Source organism: Parasteatoda tepidariorum, chromosome 10 (assembly GCF_043381705.1).
Source record: "Parasteatoda tepidariorum isolate YZ-2023 chromosome 10, CAS_Ptep_4.0, whole genome shotgun sequence".
Classification (NCBI taxonomy): domain Eukaryota; kingdom Metazoa; phylum Arthropoda; class Arachnida; order Araneae; family Theridiidae; genus Parasteatoda; species Parasteatoda tepidariorum.
This window is the reverse complement of record NC_092213.1, coordinates 86,095,735-86,117,069: the sequence shown is the minus strand read 5'-3', so window position 1 is coordinate 86,117,069 and position 21,335 is coordinate 86,095,735. Positions and strand designations below refer to the sequence as shown.

The 21,335-nt window shown below is 28.9% G+C and overlaps 1 protein-coding gene across 1 annotated transcript in view; it reads right to left on the bottom strand.

The window, feature by feature from the left end:
* LOC107456081 (spindle E) overlaps positions 1-21,335 on the bottom strand; it is a 153,037-nt gene that overhangs the window by 109,270 nt on the left and 22,432 nt on the right. The window contains exons 2-4 of the mRNA XM_071186577.1: positions 11,805-11,952; positions 5,866-5,926; positions 4,049-4,258 (exon numbers count right to left, since the gene is read on the bottom strand). Coding sequence (XP_071042678.1) covers positions 4,049-4,258; positions 5,866-5,926; positions 11,805-11,947 — 414 coding nt within the window. The 5' untranslated portion in view covers positions 11,948-11,952. The remainder of the gene's footprint in view (positions 1-4,048; positions 4,259-5,865; positions 5,927-11,804; positions 11,953-21,335) is intronic.

Genomic DNA, 21,335 nt, shown 5'->3' with positions numbered 1-21,335 from the left:
AAATGCCTAAACTAGAATTTTAATATGTAGTAATTTAAAGTTGTTTTATATCTTATTAAAAGTAAATATAATATAAAATGTCTAAACTAGAATTTCAAATGGAAAAAATAAATAAAATAAGTCTGAAGACAAAACCACAACAATAAATTTAAAAACGCATTATAATAACACTCATTGAAATTATAAACAAAACTTTTATTCTCTGCATTTTCATATTTATTGATATTAAAATTAAAAAAAAAAACAGTAAAAAAGAAAGAGAAGATTTGAAGCGATAACTAGCTGGAAAAAAAAACAAAAGCAAATAATTAGATACAGTCAGATACATGTAGCAATTTAAAGTTGTTTTATATCTTCTTAAAAGTAAATGTAATGTAAAATGCCTAAACTAGAATTTTAAATAGATAAAATAAATAAAATAAGTCTGAAGTCAAAAACACAATAAATTTAAAAAAGCATTATAATAACATTAATTGAAATTATATCTAGAACTGCTATTCACTGCATCTTTATATTTATTGATTTTAAACTTAAAAAGACTTGATAAAATAAATAAAATAAGCCTGAAGTCAAAAACACAACAATAAATTTAAAAAAGCATTATAATAACATTAATTGAATTTATAACCAAAACTGTTATTCTTTGCATCTTCCTATTTATTGATTTTGAGCTTAAAAAACAGAGTAAAAAAGAAAGAAAAGAGGAAGTAATAAACTAGCTGGAATAAAAAATCAAATAATTACATACAGTGAGATATATGTAGTAATTTAAAGTTGTTTTATATCCTCTTAAAAGTAAATGTAATATAAAAAGTCTAAACTAGAATTTAAAATTGATAAAATAAAATAAGTCTGAAGTCAAAAATACAACAATAAATTTAAAAACCTTTTTAATAACATAATTTGAAATTATTAACAAACTGTAATTCTCTGCATTTTCATATTTATTTAATTTTAAACTAAACAGTAAAAAAGAAAGAAAAGAGTTGAAGCAATAAACAAGCTGGAAAAAAAAGCAAATAATTACATAAAGTCAGATATATGTAGTAATTTAAAGTTGTTTTATTTCTTCTTAAAAGTAAGTGTAATATAAAATGCCTAAACTAGAATTTCAAATTGATAAAAGAAAAAAAATAAGTCCAAAGTAAAAAAAACATCAATAAATTTAAAAAAGCAATATGATAACATTATTAGAAATTATAACCAAAACTGTTATTCTCAGCATCTTCATATTTTTTTTATTTCAAACTTCAAGGAAAACAGAGTAAAAAAAAAGAGTTGAAGCAATCAACTAGCTGGAAAAAAAAAAAACACAAAAGCAAATAAATACAGTCAGATATATGTAGTAATTTAAACTTGTTTTATATATTTTTAAAAGTAAATGTAATATTAAATGCCAAAACTAGAATTCTAAATTGATAAAATAAATAACATAAGTTTGAAGTCAAAAGCACAATAATAAATTTAAAAAAGCATTATAAGAACATTAATTGAAATGATGGGTAGAACCAAATCTGTTTTACACTGCATCTTCATATTTTTTGATTTTAAACTTAAAGAAAGAGTAAAAAAAAAAAAAAAAAAAAAAAAAAAAAAAAAAAAANAAAAAAAAAAAGATTTGAAGCAATAAACTAGCTAGAAAAAAATACTAAAGTAAATAATTACATACAGTCAGATATAGGTAGTAATTTAAACTTGTTTTATTTCTTCTTAAAAGTAAGTGTAATATAAAATGCCTAAACTAGAATTTAAAATTGATAAAATAAATAAAATTAGTCTGAAGTCAAAAACACAATAAATTTAAAAAAGCATTATAATAACATTAATTGAAATTATAAACAAAACTGTAATTCTCTGCATCTTCATATTTATTGATTTTAAACTGAAAAAAACAGAGTAAAAGAGAAAGAAAAGAGTTGAAGCAATAAACTAGCTGGGAAAAAAAAGCAAATACTTACATACAGTCAGATTTATGTAGTAATTTAAAGTTGTTTTATTTCTTCTTAAAAGTAAGTGTAATATAAAATGCCTACACTAGAATTTCAAATTGATAAAATAAATAAAATAAGTCTGAAGTCAAAAACACAACAATAAATTTAAAATAGCATTATAATAACATTAATTGAAATTATAACCAAAACTGCTATTCAATGCATCTTCATATTTATTGATTTTAAACTTAAAAAAACAGAGTAAAAAAGAAAGAAAAGAGTTGAAGCAATAAACTAGCTGAAAAAAAAGCAAATAATTACATAAAGTCAGATATATGCAGTAATTTAAAGTTGTTTTATTTCTTCTTAAAAGTAAGTGTAATAAAAATTGCCAAAACTAGAATTCTAAATTGATAAAATAAATAACATAAGTTTGAAGTCAAAAACACAATAATAAATTTAAAAAAGCATTATAATAACATTAATTGAAATTATATCTAAAACTGTTATTCTCAGCATCTTCATATTTTTTTATTTTAAACTTAAAAGAAAATAGTGTAAAAAAAAAAGAGTTGAAGCAATAAACTAGCTGGAAAAAAATACTAAAGAAAATAATTACATACAGTCACATATATGCAGAAATTTGAAGTTGTTTTATATCTTCTTAAAAGTAAATGTAATATAAAAAGTTTAAACTAGAATTTAAAATTGATAAAATAAATAAAATAAGTCAGAAGTCAAAAATACAACAGTAAATTTAAAAAAGCATTATAAGAACACTAATTGAAATTATAACCAAAACTGTAATTCCCTGCATCTTCATATTTATTGATTTTAAACTTAAAAGAACAGTAAAAAAGAAAGAAAAGAGTTGAAGCAATAAACTAGCTGCAAAAAAATACAAAAGCAAATAATTACATACAGTCAGATATATGTAGCAATTTAAAGTTGTTTCATATCTTCTTAAAAGTAAATGTAATATAAAATGCCTAAACTACAATTTTAAATTGATAAAATAAATAAAATAAGTCCAAAGTCAAAAACACATCAATAAATTTAAAAATGCATTATGAAAACATTATTTGAAATTATAACCAAAACTGTTATTCTCTGCATCTTCATTTTTATTGGTTTTAAACTTAAAAAAACAGAATAAAAAAGAAAGAAAAGAGTTGAAGCAATAACTAGCTGGAAAAAAAACACAAAAGCAAACAATTACATACAGTTATGTAGTAATTTAAAGTTCTCTTATTTCTTCTTTAAAGCAAGTAACATAAAATGCCTAAACTAGAATTTTTACTAGAAAAATAAAAAAAAGAGTTGAAGTATATATTAATACTAAATTAATAGTATATATTAAGAGTAAATATTAATACTTACAACATATTAATAGTAAAATAATATTTGAAAAATTATTCATATAACTATGAAAACAACAACCATTCTGTAAATAATACAATAGAGAGAAGAAACACCCACTTCTCTTTAATGTGAGACTCTTGCAAAATCAAACAACAAATTCAATTCACTTACTACAGAAGTTCAAATTTTTAAAAAAAATTAAATAAAGCCTGGCATAGTTAAAATTGAAAAATAACACCAATTTGCACCACAATATAATATTAGAAACATTATAAATCAAACATATGACGAGAATACAAATATCAAATTAACATCCTAAAAATCAAGACTCACAAATATGTCATTTCATTATCCTGCGAATAAGATTGGTGATACGTTAAAAAGAGATCAGATAAAAAATACAATTAGAATAGATTTTTTTGATACAGTTGAATCTCATTAACACGAAACTGCATAACGTGAAATATCGATTTACATGAAACACATTTTTGGTTCAGTGAGTCAACTATCAATTATTGTTGTATTTTATATCTTTAATATGAAATTTTTAATCTGATTATCTCTTAACATGAAAGGTTGCCACTCGAATCTGGAGAAGCAAAAAAATTCCCTCTCTTTTCCCTATACATATTAAAAATTCCCTGTATTTTCCATGTTTTTTCTCTGTTGTGGAGTGGCAACACCCTGAAAGTATATTGCACTCAAATTTTGGGGGAAATTTGAAACCAGAAAAAAAAGAGAGTAAAATGTTTTACCTGTTCCCTGTAACTGGTGATGGGGAGATCAGGATCGTAGTTTGCGGCTTCATTAAAGTAAGTAGAGTAGATTTGTCTGGTTTCTTCATTATGCAATTCATTGACCGCTGGTCCCTCAGTGATGGCAGTACTATTATCGTCAACATCCTCCAAGGTAGTGAGGCTGACGGTTGAACCGGGCAATTCTAAGGTCTGTCTCCTAGTCAGAAACTAAAGAACAAATTGTCAAATGCTCAGTCTTCAGCATGTGGGAAGGATGCATATGCTACAAAAACTAAAAAATACTAATGACCCCAGTAACATAATTTTTTCAGTTGGTTTTCTCCTCTGCAGAAATTTTTGTTCTATTTTTAATTTACATTTAATCCACATGGTTTTTAAAATCCTATAATTTTAATACAATATTATTTATTACAACAACTGAATCTCGAAATGAAAATAAGCATTTAGTAATCTTTTTATGACCAGTCCAATTCGCGTGATTTCTCCGTCGGTTGTTACTGCTACGGATTTCAAGATTTTTTTATTATTTTTTTTTTAATGTGAGGATGATTTACAAAAAAGGAAATGATCAGTGTGGTTTTCACCCTACGAAATTGGAGAATGTCACCCATAATATTAGAATCAAAAAAATATTACATATTCCAATTTTTTAAAAATCATTTTATTAAAAAAGTTTTTTTTTATATTGAAGTTTCGATTAGTTTAAATTAGTAACATGTATACAGTCAGACCTCAATATAAGGTCACCCTAAGGGACATCGCAAAAGTGACNATTCCAATTTTTTAAAAATCATTTTATTAAAAAAGTTTTTTCTTTATGTTGAAGTTTCGATTAGTTTAAATTAGTAACATGTATACAGTCAGACCTCAATATAAGGTCACCCTAAGGGACATCGCAAAAGTGACCTTATAAGCGCGGTGACGATTTAACAGATTCATTAGCAGTTCATAACTAAGCACATAAATAGTACACATTATGATTTTTAAAAATGGTAATACAAACGAAAACAATCGGTCATAAATTAAATATTTAAGTCTATGAATTTTATTGAGTTTTTAATAAAGAATTAAAGAAAGTTAGATTTTTTAAAAAAAATTTAATTTAAAATAAAGCTGTTTACAAAATTCCTCAAAGTGTATATACATACATTACATCAAACCTTATTTAAAATAATCATTTATGCAGGTCCGTCTCGTTTTGTAACTTCTCAAAATGTTCCTCTCGTTTGATATTTATTGCATTGAAGCTTTTCCTTAAGGTTACAGCTACAGTCTCAGCATCACTGTCATTGTCCACAACTTGTGAAACTTGTAAAACAATTTCAGAAATTGTAGCTTCAGAAGTGGTGGCAATTTCCTCATCAGTCAAACCATATACAGCCTCCCCTTCAATGGCATGGCCACGATCCAGACATCCAGAACAGATAGAGGAATATCGTCTTTTCCTTCGGTTTTGTCATCCATGATATTCAGAGAACTCACAAAACCTGCATGACGAAAACAATTTTCTATGTATGTGGTGGACACCATGTTACGCCTCAGATAAAAATTACCTTATAAGCGATAACGATTTTTAAAACTTGACCATATATCCGATTATCTGTAACAAATAATTCCTATTCAGTCAACTGGGACTTTGGAAAAGTGACCTTATATGCGGTTGACCTTATATCAAGATCTGACTGTATTTGTTATTACTAAAAGTATCTTGAAGAAAGATATTGTTAGTACTAGAGAGGTAAGTCGAAGAAAGACTGAAAAAATTCTGCCAACACAATTTTTAAAAAAGCTTTAAGTTCTAAATTTCAACATACTTGTTCATTCTTTTCTTTATCCAGATACTTTTTAACATAATCAGTTCCTACTTTTCTCCATCTGAAATTAACAATAATCATAGTTATGACATTTGAAGAAAAACTCGTACATTATATACGTAACAGGATTTTTATCTTAATTAACATTCTTAACATACAGACCAACAATCTGTTACGCTTTATATGGAGGGTGTTTTCAATATGAATTTAAACAACAATCTAGAGCTCTTGACCAGCTCTACTTCTGGTCAAAAGTATACAACTGCTGACTACAGATCTGCTAGGCAATAGTTTTGTGGTATTGCTTGGGGAAAGATATATGTGGTATTGCTTTTATGATGTTTTGTTACTTTTATCTTTGCTGCACTGCTATAATTACTTTAAAGTTTTAGTTTCTCTTTCATAAGTTTTCACCTGCCCTTTTCTGCCCTTAAATAATTTAGCCAAAAATAAAAAAAAAGAAATAGCAAGTATAGCCCTACTTATTTTGTGATGGTGGTAACAGCCAATAAGAGTTGAGTATGCTTTGGGGGCTTGGTTAGAGGAGGTGAGAGAAAAGGGAAGCACACACATGGTTTTGGAGAGCTGAGGTTAAGACATAAAATATGAGGATCCTCAACAGCTAAGTTATATTATAAAATTTTCTATCACCCCTTAATTATTTTTTTTATTTATTTTATATATTAGCAGTGCAGCTTCATAATGTATAATTTCATGTTAATGTTTTTTATGTACCTATTATTAATTGGAGTGAATGCCTTCCTGGAACAAAATTTGTAACTCTAAACATCTTAAATGATCTATATTAAATAAATAGTTTTAACACCTTGCAATTAGTGATCATTCTAATGATCTTGTTCTCTTACTTAAGAGTATATTATTTTTAATTGTTATTCATTTTTATTCTTATCTTAATGTGTGTGGTGATGAACTGAACATCACCACAGTTTCAAACAGATAATTTCGTTTTTAATGAAAGAAAGCAATTATACAATTTCCGAGCTCAAATCTGCTGTATTTCATAGATACTAATGCAGGGTGCGTAGCCAAATCTTTCAGCAAAAAATAAGCACCTTTTAAGTACTTTTTAAGCACCAAAGAAATATTTTTAAGCACTCTATACATTAACACAATGCAAAATAATTTTCAAATACTACAGAATCATGATAAAATAACCAGTTTCTGACAAAAAAACCCCTCTTTTCTTGGTTATATTAGCCACCATAAAAGATTGAGAGATTTTTCGGTTCGATATCCAAAGGTGGAAAATGAAGCATGAAATGGAGAATATCTTGCAAAATGCAATAGAGTTGCACACGAGAGTGCAATAATCTCACCGAAATCAGCTCAGTAGACGCACATGCGCACTCAGAAGAATTTTATCAAACTTGATTTTCATACACTATGAACCGACGGTACGCCGAAATAGATGGTGGTTGAATGAATTATGAAAATGGTGAATAGAACAATGTAAAAAGCACGCTTTTGCATGATACGTGGCGAAAATGGACAAGGTAAAGAAATAAATTTCATTTTCAAAAAGGGAAAATTAAATACTTTTTAAAAAGACCCAATGACAAAAGTACCTTTAAGGGCTTTTGAAAACCAAGTTCGAAAATAAGCACCTTTAAGCGCTTTTTAAAAGTATGCACCCTGTAATGATATTAAGTCATTCTGGCGAGTTTGAACTGAAAATTTGTGTCAGTTAGGGATATATTGCTAAAAAAAGGGTGACATGGTTACTAGATTTAGAAAGAACTCGCTTTTTTGGCAGTCCTCATTTGACCACTTTTGCCTCATTTATTACTGTTTGTTTTTGGTGCAAGCCATGCATCGTCATATGTAGTGTCTGAATATTGTTCGAGTGGATTTACAAATAATCATGGAGGCTTAAATTTTGAAGTTCGCATAGTGTTAACAAGGTAAGAAGTGTTTTATAACAATTCCTTTATTGAATGACAATTCTTAGGTCTTCAAATGATGATTCTAATAACGACCCTTCTTTTAAACACAAATAATAAATCGGGTAACAAATACACGTATAAAAAAGAAATTATGCATCTCAAAACACAATCATGTTGTGAGTCAAAATGTTTCAAAACACTCTTATGACCCAACCTTAAATTTACTCATATCAATTTATTTAAAATAAACATTTTCATGGGATGTGTCAAAAACATATTTCAAGTTTACTTAAAGCTCGTACAGATTCCCATTAGCAATCATACTTAAAATTATTACGAAAAAATTAAACTTATTAGAATTGTAAGAGAGTTCACACTTTTTGTAATAACTGGATTTCCACTCAAATCTGGAATTCCCTGTATTTTCACTTTACATGTTATGCATTAAAAGGAAACACAACAATTACTGTGTCAGCTATATTGGGCTAACTATACTTATTAGTTTTAATTGCTGAAAAAACTTAGAGGAAAAGGAACATACTTAAATAATGCTATCAGGGATCTGTTTAGAAGAAATTTGAGTCCGTTAACGGATCCTTCACGAAATATCATTTCATAAAAACGAACCCTTCACAAAATATTTTAACTTAAAAATGCACCCTTCATCAAATAATTTATCTTTTAATCGGACCCTTCACAAATTTGTTTATCTTCATTATTGTTTTGTTAATCGAATAAACCCTTCCCAGGAAGGAAGGGAGAAAGAAAGACAAATGTAAAAGAACTAAGTTTTGTCTTCGACAGATGCTTCTTCCTTTATTCGTCCAAAATGAATATTCTGCGTTCAGCAGTATAGGCTTAATACCAAATATTTGTATGTTACATCTCTAATTTAGTAGCAGCAATTGCTGTTTATTTTTTAAATTTTAATTTTTTTATTATAATTTTACAGTGTTGAGCATAATCTTGTACCTATTTGCAATTTAAAAACTCCTTGATAAAGCATTTTTGCAACAACAGGACCCTATTTACACAAATTCACAAAAGCAGGACCCTGGTTGAAAGAATGTAAAGACAGGACCTTTCACAAAATGTCTGGACAGACCCCTGACTGTGCTATTGTGTCAGCTATATTGGGCTAAATACAGAGCTCATTCTAGGCAGGGTAAACAGGGCGCAGCACCCTCCTGCCCTTTTAATCAAAAGAATCCACCCTGTTGCCCTGAAATAAATTAGTGCCCTGATGTAATAGACTCCATACCCTTTTTTCCCTTTCTTTCCTCAACCCTTCTTTATTTCCCCCCAAACTCTACAATAGATTTCTTAAACTTTTGTTATTTTCATCTCTTTTTATTTAGTTTGTCCTTGTTGTCAATCAGGGTTGGGGTTTTGGACGTCCTAAACTGGTTTTGGACAGGACACGGGGGTTTTACTGTCTTAAACAGGGTAAAACTGTCCTAAACTGGGTAAAACTGTCCTAAACTGTCTTAAAACTGTCCAAAACCTTGAACGATGGTAAAAGGTAAAAATTCTATAGATGTAACCATTGTACACATAATAATTACATGTATCAATAAATATTTGATATTTTTTATACAATTTACTATAACTTGGTAAAGAAAATAATGTAATATAATAGGAAAAGGTTAATAATTTTTGAAGCTCCACAATTCATTGAACAACAAAAGTGAATACCTAATCCTTTAAATATAAATATGCTTTTAATACTGATAAATAATATTTTTACATAAGGATAAATATGGCAATATTAAAAAATAATAATTTTTCTCAAAAAAAAATACTAAATTTGTTCAAAAATTAACCTTTTATTTTTCACAATATTTTTTTAAAAAAATGTTATAATTTCTGCATTACAGAATGATAAAAAAGACATCTATTTTTAAAAAAAATTGTTTTTAAATATAAATATATTAGTTTAAATTGAAAATACAAAATAACTGAAAAATGTATTAACAGGTTTGAAGGGCATAACATCAGATTCAGTTACTGACACTGGTGATGTATTACCACTATGCTAAAAGAATTGAACATGAATGAACAGCATTCTTGAATAGTACTATAGGTAAATAAACCTGTTTATGACAAACCAAGCACTTAGTCCCTAATAGCTTAGCCTGTATGGCAAGGTCCAACTTCAGTTATGTACTATTGAATGAGAGGACCAATTGAACTTGATTACTGATTAATCTTCCTTTGTTTAAATTGAAGAGTCAAACAATATTAATAAAACATTATACTTTTAATAACAAATATTCTCTAGTATATTTAATTATCAATATGTTAATAGTTCTATGTTTATTTTACCTCTTAAATATTGTCCAGATAAAATTGTGACATAATTTGAGTAAAAGGGTTTTGGGCAGTTTTGGGCAAAGGGGTTTTGGGCAACACGGTTTAAACCGTGGATTAATCCATTCTGTCCTAAACCTTGCCAACCCTGCTGTCAATACATAGATTTATATGGTAAAGGAAAAATAGCCATCACACCCCCTTGTCGCATTTGTCTTTGAAAGTTTGCAGTTACTTCCACTATCATTAAATCATAACTACAGACACTTAAGAACATACATTTATTATTTTATTAATATATGCATGCATTTTAAATAAATTACTAAGCTAATTAGCTCATTAACTCGATATATATGTTAATTTATTAATAAAAATTAGTAATTAATATGATTGCTTTGCTACTTTTAGTATAAAGTAAAAAAAAAAAATTTCTTTTACTAATTGACAATGTTTTTTAATAGAATGTGTAAAACCCATAGAAAGAAATTATTGCCTCTTTAGAATAATAATGCCCCTTTTTTAAACTTTTGCACCCTGCCCTTTCTTCTGCCTAGAATGAGCTCTGCTAAATATACTTATTTTAATTGGGGGAAAAACTTTGAGAAAAAAGAACAGCAGAACATACTTCGATAATCTTATAGTAAATGAAATAGTTAAGTATAACTGAAATATCATCCTCAAATATCCCATAGATTACGCTTTGAATGGTCCAACATTTAAAAGACAAAAATAAGCAACAAAATTCCCTGTATTTTTCTAGTTTGTAATTAAAAAATAAAAATTCCCCGCATTTTTTTTCTATTATTTCGGGTAATTTTTAAATTCCCTGTATTTTCCAGGTTTCCCCTGTTTGTCCCCGGGAGTGGCAAACATGAATAAGCGACTGAGATACACACCCAGAACTGGTCCCTGACAGTTTTTGGAAGATTATCTCTGCTTGCATTCTACAACTAGTCGTACAATGCAAGTACTGAATAGTATACTCATTTTTGTGGCAATTATTTTACAAATTTAACAAAATTATCTCTGCATTCATTTATTTTAATGGATTTGTTTTTTTAAATTTCTCTTTCTAAATTTCGGAATTAAAACTAAATTAACTTTTATTTGTTGATAGCTGTTCCTTTAACTGATAACTTTTGTTTTTCCTGTTCCTCCTAGATTTCATATATTTCAGAAAATTCCCTAAAAATGAGTAAGTTTCCTAAATAAATCCCTTCAGAAATGGAATTTTTGAACAGATTACAGCTTGCTTGAATATTAAAATGTGTATCACTAATACATAATGAAGCGAGCCTCATTTATAAGAATCAGTTTAAAACTTTTTTTTCTTCTAAAATGTTTATTCTTATTCAGAACTACCTATTTAAATTAAGAAATCTTTTAAATATCTTTAATGAATTAAATACCTTTTACTATTCAAAATTATGCGTAAACATAAACATTTCGAGTTCATTTAATGTCAATCATACATGGAAAATATTGCAGTTTTTCTGTTTTGATGACTGTAAAATTCCCTATGTGAAAAATATTTAGCACATTATGCAGCAATTATCATGAAATTTATAGAATTTTGTAAAATCCACTGGATTTTTTCCTAGTCATGTTTGTTTAATAATGAAACAAATCTTTCATTTTTATATATTTATCATAAAGAATTTTAACAAAACAAAACACAACATTCTATCCCTTAATAATCAAATAATGGTTATTAAAATAACTTACTGCGGAATGGTAGGACGTGGCGGAGGAAACTGCTGCATATTATTGATGCCAGTACCACCTGTTGCAGTGGGTGCCACATTTAAATCTTCCAACTGGGCATTTAGGTCAAAAAAAGAATTAATATGGTCCAATGTGATGGACATCTTTACTAGAAATAGAAAAAGAATTTTAATACTAGTTTTTAATTAATCTACAAACTACAAAATAATACAATTAGTTTATAGAGTATAAAAGATAATACAATTAATCTTCAATATAATACAATTAGTCCATAGACTAAACAGGATATAACCTACAGTGTTCATTCTAAACAAAATTGGTCCTTTTGATGAAAGATTTACTCTTTTGAGCCTATAAACCAGGGGTCCCCAACCCGAATTGTTTATTGCTAGTATTAAACATGTGTGCTTATTGATTGTTTTAAAATAAATAAATTTGTTTCTTGAAAATAGCCTTTAAATGTTTATTTGTAAAATATTATTAAATTGTGTCCTATTGAATTTTGGAGAAAAAAACTTTTTTTCCTGGAAATTAAATAATGCATATGTTAATATTCTTTTGACATTTATGAAAAGAAATTTTATCATTAGTGCGCAACTAATGATCGTGTTATTAATACACGAGTCCATAATAATTTCACACAATATCATGATAGATTTGTTTTGTTTTTTTCAGTGACGTGGCTTTCTAAATTTCGATATTTAAAATTATTACAATACTGTGATTTCCAATTTAAGTACTCACTTTTCGAGACACGTTCAATTCACTACAAATCATTGCATTTTTCACGTAATTTTTAAACTCTGATGTTTTGTATTAAAACGACATTATCATAACACATAAATTTCAATTTCACCTTCTTCAGGTAAAATTGAATTTTATGTGTTCTGACAATGTGAACACATAAGATTTCCAGATTTGAGTGACAACCATGTCCAGGAAATAAACACTGGACACGGTTGTCACTCAAATCTGGAAAAGAAGTCCCCCGTGATTTCAATACACAATACATAAAGAGGAAACACAAAATAACTGTGCAAATGTGTGATCTTATATTAAGATAACTAATACTAGTTTCAATTGCTGGAAAAACTTAGAGAAACAGAGAAATACATAAAAAAAAAATTTATGATACAGCAAATGAAATAGTATAGTACCTACAGCTGAACTATCTTTAAATCTTAATTTGCACATTGAGAGGTCAACATTTTGTAAAAGAAAAAAAAAATTCCCTGTATTTGCACAGTTTAAAATGAAAATTCCCTGCATTTTCTCTCTTAATTTAGGTGATTTTTTAATTCCCTGCAAGGCAACCCTGCAGGGAGTTGTCCTCCCTGCATTGTCTTCTCCCTTTACTCATACCTTCCCCCTTGTCATCAGGGGTCAGTCCAGACATTTTGTGAAAGGTCCTGTTTTTGCAAAATTGTGAAAAAATGACTAGTAATTTGTGAATATAATACAAACGTTAAGTCACATTCTTTCAACTTTCGTGAATTTGTGCAATTAGGGTCCGGCAATTGCAAAAAACTTTTTCGAGAAGTTTTTAAATTATAAATAGATACAAGATTATGCTCAACACTGTAAAATTATAATTAAAAAAATTAAATTTTCAAATATAAACAACAAATTGCTGCTACTAAATTAGGGATGCAACATACAAATATTTGGCATTTAGCCTACACTGGTGAAAGCAGAATATTAATTTCAGACGAATAAAGAAAGAAGCGTCAGCCGAAGACAAAACTTAGTTCGTTTACATCCGCTCAAATATTTAAGTAAAAGCTGTTCATATAACATTTTACAAAATTGACTAAAAATATAAATTTCTATATACACTAGTTAAGCAAAACTGCNTAATGAAGATAAACAAATTTGTAAAGGGTCCGTTTTTAAGTTAAAATTTTTTGAGAAGGGTTCGTTTTTATGAAAAGATATTTTGTAAGGGTCTGTTAATGGACCCAAATTTCTTCTAAACAGACACCTGAGATCTCAGCAAAAAATTTATGACAACCATTTTTGCTCTAGGGATTTTAAATATTGAATGACAAAAAAAAATATATATATATATTCTTGGAAACAGAACTAACTAGAATCCTGTCATGTGTTTTATTAGTAATAATTACAGACTATCAGACTAATTTTTTACAATAAATTCTATATCAACTAAAGAGCGCTTTAAAATTAAATATCAAATATTTGGCTTAATAAAGAATTTTTTAAATTTCACATAATTTACAAAAATCAAGTTACTATGCGAAATCAATGTCGCTTTATTAACATTTCCAAAAAATTGAGGACATTTTTACTTTTTCAAAAAGCACCTCAGGGAAGCAGGGGTGATTGTGAACAAAAGTCGAAATTCCGGAAAATTTCTTGAGTTTAAAAATAAAAAAAGTTTAAATTGAAAAAAATTTAAAACAAGGTTTTTTTCCTTTTTCTGAATATTTCTTAGTTTACTTAAAATATATTTGAAATTTTACACATACCTGGAGAAGTCATTAAAATTTACAAACATGTCTTTCTTTCTTGAGTTTATGATTATAATAACTATTTACTGATAAAAAAAATGAATATTAATCATGAATATAAGCTTATAAAGTATCTCTCTTTCTCTCCCTTACAAACAAATAAAATAAACTGAGTTTTTAAGTTCCACCTTTGAAAATTTGATTTCCGGAAACTTCGGTGATCAATGATTTTTTTTAAACGTCTGGACCTTCGATCTCCAGTAACTCCAAGATCACTGTTACCGAAAAGTCCGGATTTTTTCCAGAGCACAATCAGCCCTGGGGAAGTTCCCCTCTGAGGCTATTTCTCTATTGTGATCTGCCATGCTAACTACAATAGCCGAGGTGCCACATTTTTTAATAGGGAATATTTAAGAAGATGAAAAAATGTAGAAGTTTACAGGGATCGGAAGTTGCCAAGACTTAGGGGGGAAATTTACCATGGGTCCCAAACTTCCAGCCCGACCTAGAGCTAAGTTAACCCTCTTGGCGTTTCCCCTCTCTCCTAGTTTCTTACTTCAAGCGGCAGACACATTTTAGAAAGATGCTACCTTATGTGTCGAGGGTCGGACAAAAGGTATGCTTTCCCCCTTCTGCTTCAATTTGGCTAAAAGGGGTGATTATCGGTCTAGGTGGTCAAGGAGGGTCAAGACAGTTTGATGGATGAATTGTGTTTCGTGATTCACTTTTCTGAAAGTAATTGTTAAACTTCATACAATCTTGCACTTTTCTCTGAAATATCAAGCAATTCTTTCGTTCTGATAAGATAATTACTTTCAGGTTATGTTACATTATTTCTTGTCCTTAGCTTTTTCACAATGATATAGTTGAAATATAACATCAAAGGAATGTTCAATGAAATGNTCTAAATTCATGATAATTCTCGTAATAATGGTTTTAAAAAATATCTAATTTAGAAGAAATGTATTGATTCTGATTTAAATCCAGGATTTTTGACCCACCCACAGAAGAAAAAAAAAACAATAAATCCAGGGTTCAAATGGTTTTTTTTTTTTTTAAATTGGAATAGATTAATAAAGAATACGATAAAAGAGAAATAAATTTAAGGGATTTCATATTTATCTTAAATGTATTGATAAATAAATTTTCAAAACTAACTATAAATAACATAGCTTAAAGTGTAATTCCTAAAACTACTAAGAAAATTGTTAAATAAGCAGTTCTGTAGTTAATTGGCCTGCAAAAGGCTTACTTTATAACTAAAAAAAATAAGGCTATAACTTATAAATGTTTAATAATAAATAAAACAGAAAACAGCATATTTCTCTGATCCCAATATTATGATTTTATTTTTACTCCAAGAAAAAATTACTTTAGGAGTCACTTATTAATACAGTACAGAACCCGTTATCCGGAAATCAGAAAACCGGAACGAAATTCGATAAATTTTTCCACCATTTTTAAAAACAAAAATTTTTTTTCTTCGTAAGATTTTAGGATTTTTCCTTCTGTTTTGAAAGATGTTTACCTTACCATCATTTTGGAAATAATCATTAGTGTATTACTCCATCGTTTTTTCTTCTTTTTAAGATTATTTCTAAAAAAAAAATGTTTTTTTTTAGTTGGGTTTTTTATCAATAAAAAAACGGCTTTTTGTAGCGATTCAGAAAACCGGAAAAATCAGTTATCCGGAATAGCGATGGTCCTGATCGTTCCGGATAATCAGTTCCCTACTGTATAATGATTCTTTCTAGCTTTGTCCATTGCTTTTAAATTCAAAGGAATGATTTTAACAATATAGATCATGCAATGATATATATTTCGAAAAAAAAAATCTTGTGGAAGTAACAGAATTTAAATATACAAAAATAAACGTAGTTATACAAAAATTTTTCAGTAGTATTGGTTTAAAATATTTAATATTGAATTTTTTTTAAAAAATTTATCTCTTTGCACCATGTTGCTCCGCGGAATCAGTTATTCCACACTAGTAAAAAATGGCGACTGATAAACACAATGGTAAATAACAAACAACAATAATTTTTTTCGACTTATATGATATAGTTCGTGAAAAATTGGAAAAATGTGTTAAAAGGACTTCATCACTTTCTCTCCCTATCTGTTAGTAAAAAAAACGTTCTGCGTTTCTTCTTCAACGAAACAAACTGACAAGAATTAGAACTAATGATTATGACATAAAAATGCTTTGACATAAGAAAAGGTACTATGATTATGCACACCTTTTGCATAGCACCCTTGAGTTTACACACACTTTTATTTGGATTTCGAATGATATTATAGAAAAAATTGTACTTTGAATCAAATTAATGATTTAAAAATAAAACATCTTTTGGAAAGAAAAAAAATCTTGTTTGCAAGTATTCCAACAATTAAAATATATAAAATGAGCAATGATTTTAATATTTTAGTTTAGTTACTGGAATTTTCACAACGATTACTTAAATATTTTAAATATAATCAGTTATACTTTTAAAAAAAATCATTTTCTTTAAAATGTATATCTAAATGTATGTATATTTAAAATGTATTTGAGTGGAATTAAATATTTACATTTATTTTGTGGACGCGAAAAAAATATTTAGTTTATTATAACTCACTTAGTTATTTGGAGTTTTCACAGCTTGCACATTTTTTTATTATTATTTAATAAGGAAATTTGAGTTTATTATTAAACTTACTTATCATTACTGCAATATGCTGCATTTATATATTCACATGTATGAAAAATGCATTTACTAATGAAAAGAATTTCGATTTTTTCTCTATCCATGAAAATGCTTTAATATCATTAAACTAAAGTACAAATAAAACCAGTGTTTTGAGTGATGGGATTTTTAGAAAAATACCGAGAAAGTCTTTAACATTACAGAAAGAGGAGAGAGTGTTTTAAGAGTTAACTTCATTTCCCAGATAAAATTTTCTTTAATTTTTTTGTAAGCAACATAATACTTAAAAAAATTATCTAATTTAAATAAATTAGTTAAATACAGTGTACTCCCGATTATCCAGGTTAATCACCGGTACAGGTCGCACGNGGATTTTTAGAAAAATGCCGAGAAAGTCTTTAACATTACAGAAAGAGGAGAGAGTGTTTTAAGAGTTAACTTCATTTCCCAGATAAAATTTTCTTTAATTTTTTTGTAAGCAACATAATACTTAAACAAATTATCTAATTTAAATAAATTAGTTAAACAGTTCGAAAAACACGGATAATCCGAAAATTCTTTTTATTAAAGAAAAAGTCAATATCAGTACAAAAAATATAAAAATTACTGACATTTGCAAGCATAACATCAAACTCGGAATTTTCCTTTTTAAAAAATGTGCAATGCGTCTTCGCCATATATCGATACACATATTTTACGAACCGCAGTAGTGTCACCATAATCAAATCCTCCCATATAATCTAATAAAGTTTCCACAGAGCAGCAAAATGAGAAATAGTATTTCATTCATTTACTACATCTACTGCATCAGTTACTATCATCACTATTTGATTTAACAACATAACGATGTCTTCATCAGTCAAATACTGGAAGCTAGGCTCACATGCATCACTTTGAAACCTATCTTCTACATTTTCTTCATCAAGAATTTCGAAACCTTAGATTTCTTTTGCTTGTTCGAGAATACTGTTATCAAATTTTTCTTGGTAGATAAGATCGTGATAGATAACATAGATGATTTTACCTTTGACCATGCTGCTGATATTCCATATACTGCAATCCAATAACGAATATGGCTTCCAAAAATTTGGTAGTGTTATAACTTCATGAATCAAATTTTTTTAATCTTGAAAATGTTTCTCTTTATGTTTTCTGTGTGACTCCGGAATGAGGACGGATAATCCGCAAACCGGATAATCGAGAGTGTACTGTACTACGGAAAATTAGTAATATTAAAAATTCATTAATTAGTTCATTAAATATTCACTTGTATTTAGACAAGAAATAATTTCCTACAATTTACTCTAAAATGAAAAATGCTTTTTCGAAAATTAATTGAAATTTAAAAGTATTTCAATAAAGTAAAAAAATTCAATATTTTGAAAGTGTTGGAGAAAATAAAAATGTAATCTGTTTTTTAAAGGTAATCTTTTGGTTTGATTGGGGTTCAAACATGAAAAAGAACGCAAACTATTCACATCGATTCAAACAGAAATATTCTGGCACAACAGTGAGTGATTTACGATGACAGCTTATACGCCTCTCAATTTGCGAGCAGTAGGAGGTTGAGAGGGAAGGAAATATTCTAGTTGACGTGAGTTGAAATTTTTTTAATCTTGAAAATGTTTCTCTTTATATTTTCTGTGTGACTCCGGAATGAGGACGGATAATCCGCAAACCGGATAATCGAGAGTGTACTGTACTATGGAAAATTAGTAATATTAAAAATTCATTAATTAGTTCATTAAATATTGCACTTGTATTTAGACAAGAAATAATTTCCTACAATTTACTCTAAAATGAAAAATGCTTTTTCGAAAATTAATTGAAATTTAATCGATTCAAACAGAAATATTCTGGCACAACAGTGAGTGATTTACGATGACAGCTTATACGCCTCTCAATTTGCGAGCAGTAGGAGGTTGAGAGGGAAGGAAATATTCTAGTTGACGTGAGTTGAAATTTTTTTAATCTTGAAAATGTTTCTCTTTATATTTTCTGTGTGACTCCGGAATGAGGACGGATAATCCGCAAACCGGATAATCGAGAGTGTACTGTACTATGGAAAATTAGTAATATTAAAAATTCATTAATTAGTTCATTAAATATTGCACTTGTATTTAGACAAGAAATAATTTCCTACAATTTACTCTAAAATGAAAAATGCTTTTTCGAAAATTAATTGAAATTTAACAGTATTTCAATAAAGTAAAAAAATTCAATATTTCGAAAGTGTTGGAAAAAATAAAAATGTAATCTGTTTTTTAAAGGTAATCTTTTGGTTTGATTGGGGTTCAAACATGAAAAAGAACGCAAACTATTCACATCGATTCAAACAGAAATATTCTGGCACAACAGTGAGTTATTTACGATGACAGCTTATACGCCTCTCAATTTGAGAGCAGTAGGAGGTTGAGAGGGAAGGAAATATTCTAGTTGACGTGATCGCCGCTCCAGAGCTAGAACGTGAACCCGTGCATACACGGGCAAGCCGCTTTTAGCATAGAAATCATTCCCGTAATATAACGGGCTTGACACCAGGAGGGTTAACAGATAAAAAAGCCAACACGTAATGCCTCAAAAGTCCTCTTTATTGCTTTGATTATAAAGAATCAATCAAGAGTCAGGGTGCATTGCCAAATTATTCAACAAAAAATAAGCACCTTTTAAGCACTCAAATAATATTTTTTGAAGCACTTTAAAAAAATCCCAATTAGGCAGAATTGGAAAGTGTTTGACAATTGACGGTTTTATCTGGTTTTAACCTTCATTTCAAAAACAAAAACTTTCGACATTGTTTTTAGACAACTGTCATAATTTTTTAATCATATAAATCGAATGGCATTTTAATACGCTACGGACTGACGATATGCGGAAATAGATTGGAGTTGAATTAATTGCGAAAACGTTGAATAGAACAATGTGAACAGTGTCTTTCTGCATACTTCGTAGCGAAATTTAACACGGTAAAGGAAAAATCTCCTTTTGAAAAAGGGAAATATTAAGCACTTTTTAAAAACATCCAATGAAAAATGCACTTTTGAGTACTTTTTACAAACGCTACGCACCCTGAGCGTGTAAAGAGGCTTATCCTTTCTCAAATAAACACAAAACAGAGATTGTTGCGTAATTAAAAACAGCTGAAAGTTATTCCTTGCTTCGGAGACCACCTTACTTATGAGGAAACAAGCGCTCAAACAATTAAGAGGCTTCACCCTGAGTAACAGAATTGAAATGACAGCATGCTTAACTCCTCGCAACGTTGCTAAAATGTGGTGTTTATAATGCAGGCGTCGTTTTATAGCGGACAGGACTTAAATACTGCGAGGAAAATGTTCACAAAAATCTGCTTCGTAACCAATTCAGCCGTAAACATCACGCCACAGAAAATTCCTCGGAAACAATTGGCAAATCTCATAACTAATAATGTAGTTTAGAATCATCCGAAGTTTACTACTTAACTGCAGTTAACAAGCAAAGAATATTACAAAATGCGGAATAAAAATTAACAGAATAAATGTTTATACCTTTAAATTTTTCCAACCGAGATTCAATGCCTGAAATGTCCTACTTTCGTATAAAAATGATGGTAGAATTGATGATGACCGTCGTGCAGTTTTGGAACTCTTTGCAGTATTTCGCTTATAGCTCGCTTATCGCAGAACGACTGATAGGTTGTAGTTGTAGTACATTTACATCGTACAGGAGCAGCACAATGGGTTATTAGCGACGATCTGGGAAACATCCCTGAGGATAATCCGGAGACATGCCATCGCAATTTTAATCCTCGGCTGAGGATGGCTCCCCCACTTCGGTAGCCCGACGACCTGCACGCGAAGTCGAGCACTTTACGGTAAAACAGGTTAACGAGGACCAATACCGCACACCCTAGGTCCCTACACACTACACAAACTGATCCAAGTGATCACCCACCTGCACACTGATCGCAGCCAGTTACGGCTGGACATCTGTTATCGGTTGGAACCATGTCTTAGCAATCAGTCCACTGGGGGACGAATAGTAATAATGACAAGTAATAGGATAACCCTTATGAAAAAATTGAGGTATAAATGAGGTACAAACGAGGTATATTTGAAAGGTATAAAGGAGGTTGTTATTTAAATACGTCGTTAAGGTTAAAAAGAGTGCAAATGAATACCTCAAAATCAACCTCAAATATACCTTAAATATACCTCCAGAGGTATATATGTTTCAACCTGAGGTGTTTAATTTTACATCTGTGGAAAGGTAGATATTTACTACTTTAAAGTGTTTTATTTTCCACCTTAGGTTATTACTTATCAGCCTGAAGTATATTTTTTTACACTTGTGGAAGTATTTATTCAACAACCTAAGGTGTGTCATTTTACACTTCA